Source organism: Aethalodelphis obliquidens, unplaced genomic scaffold (genome assembly GCF_003676395.1).
Source record: "Aethalodelphis obliquidens isolate GAN/ISIS:26980383/991018 unplaced genomic scaffold, ASM367639v1 scaffold18, whole genome shotgun sequence".
Classification (NCBI taxonomy): domain Eukaryota; kingdom Metazoa; phylum Chordata; class Mammalia; order Artiodactyla; family Delphinidae; genus Aethalodelphis; species Aethalodelphis obliquidens.
Genome location: NW_020837962.1, coordinates 13,044,190 through 13,054,296, shown reverse-complemented (window position 1 = coordinate 13,054,296; position 10,107 = coordinate 13,044,190). Strand labels below are relative to the sequence as shown.

The window sequence follows — 10,107 nt, the reverse complement described above, 5'->3', positions numbered from 1 at the left end:
TCACCATCCTGAGGTCTCAGGCCAGGATAAGGACCAATTATGGCCCAGCCGCAGCCTCAGGGCCTTTAGGTCCATTGAGATCCATGCTGGCCTGAGAGTGAGGCTGGAGGGGGCCTGATACCTGAGGACCCCCCTGATGTGACCCCTCCCCACAGCCAGGTGTAGTCACTACCCAAGCCTCAGCATCCTGTCAGGTTGGCTGAGGTGTGCTGAGGATCTGGGGTTTTGGGATGTGCTGAAATGTCCTGGTGTGCGAGGTGGCCCTGGTCTGGGGGAGCTGCCCTGTTTCTCACACCCCACCCAGAGGCCTCTGCCCCTCCCACTGGGCAGGAGACAGCCAGAGCTCCAGCCTAAGGACAAGGGGACAGAGAACCTTTCTTGGGCTGAGGAGGGGGCTCAGCTTGGAGTTTAGGTGCTCACTCTGGCGTGCATTCTGGGCGTGGAGCAGAGGCAGTATGTGGTGTGCTTGGGTGGAGGACCTTGGCCAGACAAGTACCCCCTCTACTTTCTGTAATTAGTCATTCTTTGCAAGACAGGCCTTTAGGCCAGGGCCCCTCCCCCAGCCCTGACAAGCTGTTTCTAGAGGCGGGGGAGGTGCCTTCTCGGCAGGGGATGCTTAGGCCTGACCCAACAGGGGCTGGGGGTCACACCCTTAAGTTGTTTCAACCATCCCGCTGGCCCCCCAGTTCCAGTGACCTGAGGACCCCTGGTGCAGTTCTTACTAAAGCTGGGCAGGGCAGGATGCTACTTCTAGCTGCTGCATCTGTCCTGAGGCTCAGCTGCACAGGCATTCTGAGCGGTGCTGTCAGGGGTTGCTATGGTTATACATTACCACAGCCTGTCACCTTCCTTATTGTAGGGGGTCTACCTGTTCTCCCTGGGAAGTAGGGCTCCTCTCCATCCCAGCTGCGGTCCTGTCCACTGGGGGGCTCTCCCCACCCCCATGTCCATGGGTCAGTTTAGCACTGTGGCCACAGGAGTAGTCAGGAACCTTCAGCCCAAGTTGTGTTGGTCCCCACCCACTGAGCAAGGCCTGCTGCAGGGACCTCCCTCAACCCTGCTAGTTGCCCAGTTGGCTTCAGCGCTCGCCGCTGGGGCCGTGGAGCCGCTGTTGCCGGGAAGGGCAAGCATGTCTGCCAGGGAGGGAGGTGCCTTCAGGGAGCCCGGTGGGGGGAGTCCCCAGCAATGGGTTGTTCCCTGAAGCCTTCCCCGAGGAGGTGGCATCGGCGCTGAGGCCCAGACCGGGGCAAAAGGGTGGGCGCAGAAGGGGCTTGCGTGCCGCGCGTGACTCAGTTTCCCGGCTGCTGCCCCGCGGGACGAACAGCTGCAGCCCGGGGCGGGGCGGGGGCGCCGGCACTTGAGCCAAGCGCCCCGCGCAGTTCTTGCCTGGCACGTCCGCGTGCGGGTCGCGCGCGTGTCCTGACCGCGAGTGGCTGGGCTGGCAGCGGCGGCGTGTGCGGCGGGGGCGGGCGGCTCCGTGACGCGGCGCCGAGCGGAGTGGGCGGAGCCGGAGGGCAGGGGCGGAGCGGAGTAGTCCGCAGAGAAGCCCCTCCCGGCCGCGGCCGCCGACCCCGGCCCCCGGCCCCCGGCCCCCGGCCCGGCCTGGCTCTATGGACAGGAGCTCGCTGCTGCAGCTTATCCAGGAGCAGGTGCGTGGAGAGGTGGGGGGCGCCGGCACCGCCCCCGTTGCCGGCCCCCCGCCCTTGGGTGGGCCGGGGGGACGGAGCTCTGAGACCCTCAGCACAGCCCCTTCCCTGCACGACCTTGGTCCCCTGCACGAGACCGAGCCAGACTAGGGCGCTTGGGGAGGGGCAAAAGGGTTGGTGATTGCCCTCAGACCTTGGCCCTACCCTTTCAGGATGGGCAAGGCAGAAATGAGGTGGGGAGACGGCTGGAGAGCTAGCGGAGCTAGAGGCCGGGGACCTAGGTACCGGTGCCTACAGCTAGCTCCTGGGACCATGTGGGCACAGGGGCCTGGACCCAGGGTGCTCGGAGCCTGCCTCTCCCGCCTGACGTGGCTCAGCCCTGTGGTCCTGGGGCCCGGCCCACCCTCAGACCTTGGCCGCTGGCTCCCCGACCCCAGCAGCTGGACCCTGAAAACACTGGCTTCATCGGTGCGGACACCTTCGCTGGCCTGGTGCACCGCCATGAGCTGCCCCTGGACCCGGCCAAACTGGACATGCTGGTGGCCCTGGCCCAGAGCAACGAGCGGGGCCAGGTCTGCTACCAGGAGCTGGTGGACCTGGTCAGTGCCACAGTGGGTGGGCAGCTGGGGTATGGGCGCAGTGCCCTGGCTGGCGTGGGTTGGGCAGGTGGCCCCTCCTCCCTGCCTTTCCCATTGGGGAGGGCTATAGCCATGGGGCAGGGCTTCAGACCCTGTGACAAGCTGGGTGGACCACTCAGGAGGGGCGGCCATGGGGGGAGTATCGTGGCCTATGCCTAGGCCCCGCCCCCCAGATCAGCAGCAAGCGCTCAAGCAGCTTCAAGCGGGCCATCGCCAATGGACAGCGGGCACTGCCCCAGGACGGGCTGCTGGACGAGCCAGGACTGGGTGTCTACAAGCGGTTCGTGCGCTACGTGGCCTACGAGATCCTGCCCCGAGAGGTGGACCGCCACTGGTACTTCTACCGGCACCGCAGCTGCCCACCCCCTGTGTTTATGGCTTCGGTCACCCTCGCCCAGGTGGGCCTGCCCGTCCACCACCCACCACCCCGGGAGCCTCCCTCATCCTTGGTCTTGCCTGGCCCCAACACTTGTCCCTCCCAGATCATCGTGTTCCTGTGCTACGGGGCCCGTCTCAACAAGTGGGTGCTGCAGACCTACCACCCTGAGTACATGAAAAGCCCCCTGGTATACCACCCCGGCCACCGTGCTCGGGCCTGGCGCTTTCTCACCTACATGTTCATGCACGTTGGGTGAGTGGGCCCACCTCTGGCACCCCTCGGATTGGATCGGGAGGGCTTAGCCTCTCGAGGTGGGGGCAGGGGGCTGGTAGCCCCCTGGCGGACCCCACCCTTCACACCTATTTGCCCCATATGGCCAGGCTGGAGCAGCTGGGGTTCAACGCACTCCTGCAGCTGATGATCGGGGTGCCCCTGGAGATGGTGCATGGCCTGCTCCGCATCAGCCTGCTCTACCTGGCTGGTGTGCTGGCAGGTGAGGCAGGTGTGTGCGCCCTGGCCACCTCACTGGTGGGCCTCACCCTCACGGCTCTCCCCTTGCTCACACAGGCTCCCTGACCGTCTCCATTACTGACATGCGGGCCCCTGTGGTGGGGGGCTCCGGCGGGGTCTACGCCCTGTGCTCTGCACACCTGGCCAATGTCGTCATGGTAACGGGGCAGCCCCTGCGGCGGGGTGCGGGGAGGGGCCCATAAGGCCTCCCTCACAGCCTTTTTTATTCACACCCCATCAGAACTGGGCTGGGATGAGATGTCCCTACAAGCTGCTGAGGATGGTGCTGGCCCTGGTGTGCAGTAAGTAGGGAGCCAGGGTGGAGGGGCCTCAGCCTATGGCTAGGGTGCCTCTCACCTGCTGCCTCCCTCTGTAGTGAGCTCCGAGGTGGGCCGGGCCGTGTGGCTGCGCTTCTCCCCGCCACTGCCTGCCTCGGGCCCACAGCCCAGCTTCATGGCACACCTGGCGGGCGCGGTGGTGGGTGTCAGCATGGGCCTGACCATCCTGCGCAGCTATGAGGAACGCCTGCGAGACCAGTGTGGCTGGTGGGTGGTGCTGCTTGCCTATGGCACCTTCCTGCTCTTCGCCATCTTCTGGAACATCTTTGCCTACGACCTGCTGGGTGCCCACATTCCCCCGCCACCCTGACAAGAGTTCCCAGGGCCACACCAGCCAGGGCGCAGCATCCGTGGGCCAGCCACTAGGGAGGCCTGCATGTTCGTCCTCTGTGAATGTATGTCTTGAGGCTGCTTCTTCCTGGTGGGTGCAGGTGGCCCCTGTGGCCCACTGACTGCAGGCCAAGCCTTACACCAGCCCTGGCCACCCCCTCCCAGGCCTGGAGGAATAGGACTGATGGACTGGGCTGAGTGGTGGAGGTCCCCAAGGGTGGCCCCAGAGGAGACCCTGCCCTGGCCTCTCCCATGAGACTTGCAGTCTGAGCCTTTTTGGAGAATGAATAAATATTTTACACAGCACCAGGTGGCTGTACTGGGCACTGCGGGCTGGGCTGGTCTCCCCCCAACTCACTGATCAAACTGTGAGGGCCCTTCCCTCCACACAAACAGCAGCCTGGGCTTCCCCCTTGCTTTTCTGTACCCAGCATGAGGTGTCTCTGTATGGGAGATGGGAGCCCCTGGGGAGAGTCATGGGCCTCATAGTCAGGTTTGAGTTCAGCAAGCATTTATTGAGCTCCTACAGCAGCCAGCCCCCTGTCCAAAGACTTGTGCCCTGAGATCACAAGGTAGGTGTGCAAGCCCTGGGCCACAGCCAAGTCAGTAGGCCTGGGTCCTGTGGTTCTTGGCTGGCCTAGTGTCCTCAAGGGTGGCCAGGCTGGGACCAAGGTCAGGCAGCAGGTCAGGGCACAGCTTCTGCCCTACAGCCCAGATCCACAGTGCTGTCTCCACACGGTGAGGAGTCCACAGCCTGAGGCACTGCCTGGGGTGGGGCAGAGGGAGTCTGGGGCTCAGGGGCACCAGTCACCCTACCCTGCTGGATAACTCTGCACATCACCCTGACCAGAGTCCTGGATGCCCTCTCTGGCCGCCAACAGATTGCACGTTGGCTCAGGGCTGTGGCACCCTCCTGCACCCGGCCCAGGTAGAGCAGGTAGTGCTTCAGGGTGTACTGCAAGGCTGGCAGACCGGGCACTGCGGCCACTGCCTCTTCAGACATGAAGGCTGCTACCTCGAGAGCTCTGGCAGCCAGGACTGCCGCGGGAAGTAAATGGACAGCACTCAGCCCCACCTCGACGTGGGGCTGCCATTCCCAACAACTCTCGGTGTCACGTATCTGGCCATTTCACAGATAAGGCCACTAACACGCCAGGTTCCGCCCTCGCCGGGGGGACGCCCAGCTCTCCCTACTAACGCGAGGTGATAGCCGGGCCCACGCCCCGGAGGGCGCACAATTCCGTGACCGCTGCGTTCACGTCTGGCAGGGGACAGAAGGCGGCGGCCGAGCGCTGCACCACCAGCTCTGGGGAGTTGGTGGTCAAGAGCTGCTGCAGGCGCGGCCGAAAGTGGCCCCTCGGTGGTCAAGGCGGGTCTGGGGTCACGGCTGGTGGATCTCGCTAGGGGCCCCGCCCCCAGGCGCGAGGGCCCGCCCCCAGGATGAAGCCACGCCCACGGCGCTACGTCCCGCCCCGGAAGGCTCCGTCCCCCACGTGGGAAGCTCCTCACCGCCAGTTTCCACGCCAGCAACTGCTCCAGCTCGTCGCGTGTCACGTGCTTCTCGATGGCTGCGGGCAACTCCTCTCGACACCTGGGGAAGGGCGGTGACGGGGAATCCGAGCCACGGGGGTCGGCCCGCCCGATGTCCCCACCGTCCTACCATCGCTCCAGGGTTTCCAGCCGCCCCTGGGGGCTCGCGCGCGCCCGCAGCACTTCCCCGTGGCACCCCAGGACGTTGGCCCAGCTGCTCGAGTCCTCACAGCCCGAGCCCGCGGGCAGTCGCCATCCCCACGCGCCTGGGCGGAGCCTCGGGGGCGGGGCGTCGGAGTGCCCGAGCGGGCTCCTGCCCCGACGACCTCGGCACTTCTCAGGCCTCAGACGCTGCGCGTCGCGTCGCCGCGAGCGCATGCTCCCCCGCCTGCCCCGCCCCTCCCCCTCCCCGTCCTCCGCTTCGCGTCTGGTGCACGCGCGGCCCCGCCCGCTCGCAGGCCATCCTTCCCGCTGGCCCCGCCCACCTGCGCGGCCGGAAGTTCCGGTGGCGGAGCGCCGGACCGGGCCCGAGCGGATCGCGGGCTCGGGCTGAGGGCGTAGGGCGGGCCCGGCGCGGAGCCTGGGAGCGGAGCCCAGGCCGTGCCGCGCGGCGCCATGAAGGGCAAGGAGGAGAAGGAGGGCGGCGCGCGGCTGAGCGCCGGCGGCGGCGGCGGCAGCCCGGAAAAGAGCCCGAGCGCGCAGGAGCTCAAGGAGCAGGGCAACCGGCTCTTCGTGGGCCGCAAGTACCCGGAGGCGGCGGCCTGCTATGGCCGCGCCATCGTGAGTGCGCCTGCACCGCGGGAGGGGGCCGGCGTCCGAGCCAGGGGAGGGGCCGGACTGCGGCTTCGCCTCCGCGTCCTCCCCGGAGCCCCTGTCTGGCCACCCCCGCCCGACTTTCGGAGGCGGGTGGTGCTTGGGCTCTGAGAACTCAGTGATGATGTTGTTCCAGAGGGGCCAAGGCCACGGCTCCCGAGCCAGTGCTGGTTGCCAGAGAACTGTGGCGGGTGGGAGATTCAGAGTGCTTGAGGCCCACTCGGCTGGGGGCCAGGGACCCTTGCCCTTTGAGGAGTCCAAGCCCAAAGCTGGTGATTTCCACAGATCTGGAAAAGCTACCTTCACAAGACTCACTGGAGTCCAGAGGGTGGGCTCAGGTAGGCTCCACCCTCCCTCAGAACCCAGAGGCTTGGAAGCGGAGAAACCTGTAGTGTCTTGATTCCAGCTATGGGCTTCAAGCTGGGACAGAGGGGGTAGGCTGAGCTCACTCCCTCACGCTGGCTGGTCTGCCCTTGTTCTCCAGACCCGGAATCCCTTGGTGGCAGTGTATTACACCAACCGGGCATTGTGCTACCTGAAGATGCAGCAGCATGAGCAAGCTCTGGCTGACTGCCGGCGCGCCCTGGAGCTGGACGGGCAGTCTGTGAAGGCACACTTCTTCCTGGGGCAATGCCAGTTGGAGATGGAGAGCTATGATGAGGCTATTGCCAACCTGCAGCGAGGTGGGCTTACAGGCTGGCTGGTGCCAGGGTGCCTGGGACCAGGCGGGTGGACTGGCTGGAGGTTTATCCAAATCTTCTATTCCTCCAGCCTACAACCTGGCCAAGGAGCAGCGGCTCAACTTTGGGGACGACATCCCCAGTGCTCTGCGCATCGCGAAGAAGAAGCGCTGGAACAGCATTGAGGAGCGGCGCATCCACCAGGAGAACGAGCTGCACTCTTACCTCACACAGCTCATCGTGGCCGAGCGTGAGAGGTGGGCTGTGGTGATGACAGGCGCCCCCCGGAAGTCACCACTTTTAGGTTAACTCTGAGTCGTGAACACAATCATTTATTGAAGGTCAACTCTGGCACGCAGGAGATGGAGGGGAATGAGGCCTGAATGAGCCTAAGATTGGAGTGGAGTCTGACCTCCTGGCCAGACCCATCTCTGATCAGCTTTTGGTCAACCTCCAGGGAGCTGGAAGAGTGTCAGCGGAACCATGAGGGTGATGAGGACGATGGCCACCTCCGGGCCCAACAGGCCTGCATTGAGGCCAAGCATGTGAGGGTGCCCCAGCCCAAGTGTGGGTCTTGTGTGTATTTGCATGCGTGTAATGGACGTGAGGTGCCCCTGGCTCCTGCTGGGTCTGTGAGTTTCGGTGCCTGGGGAAGGGAGATGGGGTGTCAGGCCCACAAACATAGCTGCTTGGTTCTTTGCAGGACAAGTACTTGGCAGACATGGATGAACTCTTCTCCCAGGTAGACGAGAAGAGAAAGGTGAGCTGCCTGTCTTCTGGGGTCTGTGGGTAGCAGGAGTCGGAGCAGTGCCCCTTCCCAGCCCCTGATCTGACCCTGTGCTGCAGAAGCGAGATATACCCGACTACCTGTGTGGCAAGATCAGCTTTGAGCTGATGCGGGAGCCCTGCATCACACCCAGTGGTATCACCTATGACCGCAAGGACATTGAGGAGCACCTGCAGGTGAGGGCCCATGGGAGTTGGGAGCAGGACCCACACCCACTGAGCCCCTCCTAATTCTGATTCTGTTGTCACTGCAGCGTGTGGGCCATTTCGACCCTGTGACTCGGAGCCCCCTGACCCAGGAACAGCTCATCCCCAACCTGGCTATGAAAGAGGTCATTGACGCGTTCATCTCCGAGAATGGCTGGGTGGAGGACTACTGAGGCAGGGCGAGTGTGTGAGCCACTCACCCGCCTTGCCTGGTACCCTGGCCCAGGAGGGCCTTGGGCAGTAGTCTCTAGCCGCTGTACATAGTTTGTGTCCCTAGATCCCTATCTTGGTGTCCCCAAGCCCACCCCCATCAGTTCTGCTGGGTCATGAGCCTCCCCCATCCCCCTCTGGGCCAGAAACAGTGGGTGAGAGTGGGCTGGGCTGAGGCTGCCGCTGCCATCTCTGTCCCTGTAATAAAATCTGTGAGCACTATAGGGGCATGTGCTGGTGTGCGACGGGCTCCCCAGCCACCCCCTTTGGCTAGCTGAGAAAAGTAGAGATGAAGACGCTGGTGTCGAGGTTGAGTGTGGCGTGCCACCATCGGTCAGGGAAATACAGCACCTGGGAGTGGGGGGGACACAGGGATTGGTTGGGGCCCCTTGACCCAGCCCAGCCTGGCCCCTGTCTGCCAGCCACTGACCTCACCAGCGTGGATGGTGCATTCCAGGGGCCGTGCAGATAGTGCCAGGGCTGGGTATGTGTCCCGGAGCCAAGCCAGTGTGGTCTTGTTGGGGTGGAATTCAGGTGTCTTCGCAGGAGGGTACAGGAACCAGCGCTGAGGGTGGGAGCAGCAAGGTCACTCTTTGTGCTGTGGTCAGTGAACCCAAAGTCTCAGCCCCACCCTTTGCTGACCTTTCGGCCATAGATCATCTCTGAGAACCCGGGCCCGTGCCAGTGGAAGGGCACCCCAGAGCCGGCACCTGTGTGGTGAGTTACGAGCAGCTGGTTACCAAGCCTAATCCTCCCCCACCCAGTTCCCAAGTCCCCTGGTCCTGCAGGGCACTCACCTGCAATTCCAAAGCTATAAGCAGGAATGGTACCTAGCAGGCTGAATGGAGGTGGAGAGTAGTGCCGAAAAAGTGATGCCCATTCCGTGAAGTTATTGTCCCCAAAGAAGTACAGGGTGTCTGACAGCAAAACACACAAGAGGATGCAGGAATCTTGGCACCTGGGTACTAAGTCACCCCACCCCACCCCACCCCATGGCCACCTGTCTGGCTCACCATTGCCCATGGAGAAGGGGTCCTGGGGGTGCAGCATCTGCTCCACATACTCCTGAAAGGGCAGGTCCACTGCAGTTTGAAAGGGGTTGGTCAGGACTGGTTGGTGCTGCCTTCAAGATGCTGGCAGGCAGGCTGGGCTGCTGGGAGGGGCAGCTCACCTTTCTGGTAGGAGTAGGTGTTGGCAGTGCTCAACCGGACCACGCTGTCCCCAAACAAGGCCAGCAGCCTTTGACGGGAGCACAGGTCCCGGAACCTCTGTGGGGGCGGGGAAAATACTCAGGGGCCAAGCTCAGCACGGGCGAGTGGTGGTCGCGAGGAGCGTGAGCACTCACCGAGTTGTCTGTGAGCCCCTGCAGAATGACAGGTCTGGAAAAGGCGTAGCTAGAAGAAAAGGAGGAATCATGGCCTCAGTCTGATCCGCGCCCATCGTCCGCCCCCGCTCACACGCGCTCGCACGAGCTCAAGGGGAAGCGGCCTAAGGAGGCCCGGGAGGACGGGCCGGCGACCAGTGCGCGGCCTCAGCGGTGCACGGTGACGGAGCCCCAGAGTTTTCAGGCGTGGGAGGTGTGGCCATACAAGAGGACGCGCTTACCGCTGCACGAACTCGGCGTAGCTGAGATCGGCCCGGCGCTCTACGGTGCAGCGTTCCTCCTCCGCCACGGCCGCCGGCGCCCCCGGCCCGGGCCGCCGCCTGCCGACACAGCTGGTCAGTGCCCTTGGCCGCCCCGCCGGCCGCCCCGCTCCGCCCTGCCGCCCGGCGCCGCTCACCACCCTCCGTCGCCTGCCTCCCGGAGGCTCCGGGCCGGAACCACCAGCGTCCAGAGCGCGAGCAACAGGAGTAGCCGCACCCCCAACGCCATATCCCGCCGCCGCGAGGCATGCCGGGAGCTCCGTCGTCGTGGCAACAGGCTGGCTCCCGGAAGCGGCTTCCTCTGGCCCGTCCTGGAAAGAGGGGGCACTTCCGGAAGGCGGGACGAAGGTCGCACCAAGAGCTGCTATTGGCTACTGCCAGCTCCCGTGGACACAC

General features: G+C 64.4%; 4 protein-coding genes across 13 annotated transcripts; 2 read left to right on the top strand and 2 right to left on the bottom strand.

Annotated features, from left to right (window-relative positions):
• The first annotated feature begins 2 nt into the window (after positions 1 to 2).
• Positions 3 to 4,009, top strand: RHBDL1 (rhomboid like 1). Of its 2 annotated transcripts, XM_027117981.1 has the most exons (8): positions 3 to 1,649; positions 2,084 to 2,245; positions 2,458 to 2,682; positions 2,767 to 2,915; positions 3,044 to 3,156; positions 3,231 to 3,331; positions 3,415 to 3,475; positions 3,550 to 4,009. In XM_027117981.1, exons 1-8 carry the CDS (start codon positions 1,611 to 1,613, stop codon positions 3,819 to 3,821), a joined length of 1,122 nt encoding a protein of 373 aa, XP_026973782.1. In that variant the 5' UTR covers positions 3 to 1,610; the 3' UTR covers positions 3,822 to 4,009. The 2 variants fall into 2 exon arrangements, with proteins under 2 accessions (XP_026973782.1, XP_026973783.1); XM_027117982.1 differs by lacking the exon at positions 3,231 to 3,331 and having other exon boundaries at positions 3,044 to 3,165; positions 3,550 to 3,814.
• Positions 4,010 to 4,323: 314 nt separating this feature from the next.
• On the bottom strand, positions 4,324 to 5,963 carry LOC113626401 (uncharacterized). 3 transcript variants are annotated; one of them, XM_027117992.1, is made up of 6 exons: positions 5,502 to 5,770; positions 5,353 to 5,432; positions 5,040 to 5,201; positions 4,721 to 4,879; positions 4,658 to 4,661; positions 4,324 to 4,595 (listed from the first exon to the last, which is right to left on the bottom strand). In XM_027117992.1, the coding sequence occupies exons 1-6, from the start codon at positions 5,747 to 5,749 to the stop codon at positions 4,445 to 4,447; spliced, it is 804 nt and encodes a 267-aa protein (XP_026973793.1). In that variant the 5' UTR covers positions 5,750 to 5,770; the 3' UTR covers positions 4,324 to 4,444. The 3 variants fall into 3 exon arrangements, 1 of the variants encoding a protein (XP_026973793.1); XR_003435141.1 differs by lacking the exon at positions 5,502 to 5,770 and adding an exon at positions 5,857 to 5,963 and having other exon boundaries at positions 4,462 to 5,432; XR_003435140.1 differs by lacking the exon at positions 5,040 to 5,201 and having other exon boundaries at positions 4,462 to 4,879; positions 5,351 to 5,770.
• Positions 5,865 to 8,289, top strand: STUB1 (STIP1 homology and U-box containing protein 1). Its single transcript, XM_027117983.1, has 7 exons — positions 5,865 to 6,151; positions 6,669 to 6,867; positions 6,956 to 7,121; positions 7,322 to 7,409; positions 7,568 to 7,624; positions 7,711 to 7,827; positions 7,905 to 8,289. Exons 1-7 carry the CDS (start codon positions 5,987 to 5,989, stop codon positions 8,028 to 8,030), a joined length of 918 nt encoding a protein of 305 aa, XP_026973784.1. The 5' UTR covers positions 5,865 to 5,986; the 3' UTR covers positions 8,031 to 8,289.
• Positions 7,175 to 10,071, bottom strand: JMJD8 (jumonji domain containing 8). 7 transcript variants are annotated; one of them, XM_027117986.1, is made up of 9 exons: positions 9,849 to 10,071; positions 9,673 to 9,771; positions 9,413 to 9,461; positions 9,239 to 9,335; positions 9,081 to 9,149; positions 8,865 to 8,984; positions 8,710 to 8,777; positions 8,498 to 8,632; positions 7,175 to 8,418 (listed from the first exon to the last, which is right to left on the bottom strand). In XM_027117986.1, exons 1-9 carry the CDS (start codon positions 9,938 to 9,940, stop codon positions 8,338 to 8,340), a joined length of 810 nt encoding a protein of 269 aa, XP_026973787.1. In that variant the 5' UTR covers positions 9,941 to 10,071; the 3' UTR covers positions 7,175 to 8,337. The 7 variants fall into 7 exon arrangements, with proteins under 7 accessions (XP_026973787.1, XP_026973785.1, XP_026973789.1 ...); XM_027117984.1 differs by having other exon boundaries at positions 8,295 to 8,418; positions 8,865 to 9,017; XM_027117988.1 differs by having other exon boundaries at positions 8,295 to 8,418; positions 8,503 to 8,632; positions 8,865 to 9,017.
• Positions 10,072 to 10,107: the final 36 nt, after the last annotated feature.

What these genes read in the sequence shown, in the direction of transcription:
- RHBDL1 (XM_027117981.1), top strand. Translation starts at nt 1,611, where the DNA reads ATGGACAGGAGCTCGCTGCTGCAGCTTATCCAGGAGCAG. An exon ending in CTTCGGTCACCCTCGCCCAG is followed by an intron (nt 2,683 to 2,766) that starts GTGGGCCTGCCC and finishes TGTCCCTCCCAG; the next exon opens with ATCATCGTGTTCCTGTGCTA. An exon ending in TACATGTTCATGCACGTTGG is followed by an intron (nt 2,916 to 3,043) that starts GTGAGTGGGCCC and finishes CCATATGGCCAG; the next exon opens with GCTGGAGCAGCTGGGGTTCA.
- LOC113626401 (XM_027117992.1), bottom strand. Translation starts at nt 5,749, where the DNA reads ATGCGCTCGCGGCGACGCGACGCGCAGCGTCTGAGGCCTGAGAAGTGC. An exon ending in CTGGAAACCCTGGAGCGATG is followed by an intron (nt 5,433 to 5,501) that starts GTAGGACGGTGG and finishes GCCCTTCCCCAG; the next exon opens with GTGTCGAGAGGAGTTGCCCG. An exon ending in GTTGCTGGCGTGGAAACTGG is followed by an intron (nt 5,202 to 5,352) that starts CGGTGAGGAGCT and finishes CGCCTTGACCAC; the next exon opens with CGAGGGGCCACTTTCGGCCG.
- JMJD8 (XM_027117984.1), bottom strand. Translation starts at nt 9,940, where the DNA reads ATGGCGTTGGGGGTGCGGCTACTCCTGTTGCTCGCGCTCTGGACGCTG. An exon ending in CCCCTTCTCCATGGGCAATG is followed by an intron (nt 9,018 to 9,080) that starts GTGAGCCAGACA and finishes CCAGGTGCCAAG; the next exon opens with ATTCCTGCATCCTCTTGTGT. An exon ending in GCACCATCCACGCTGGTGAG is followed by an intron (nt 8,419 to 8,497) that starts GTCAGTGGCTGG and finishes CCCCACTCCCAG; the next exon opens with GTGCTGTATTTCCCTGACCG.
- STUB1 (XM_027117983.1), top strand. Translation starts at nt 5,987, where the DNA reads ATGAAGGGCAAGGAGGAGAAGGAGGGCGGCGCGCGGCTGAGCGCCGGC. An exon ending in CCTGCTATGGCCGCGCCATC is followed by an intron (nt 6,152 to 6,668) that starts GTGAGTGCGCCT and finishes CTTGTTCTCCAG; the next exon opens with ACCCGGAATCCCTTGGTGGC. An exon ending in CCTGCATTGAGGCCAAGCAT is followed by an intron (nt 7,410 to 7,567) that starts GTGAGGGTGCCC and finishes GGTTCTTTGCAG; the next exon opens with GACAAGTACTTGGCAGACAT.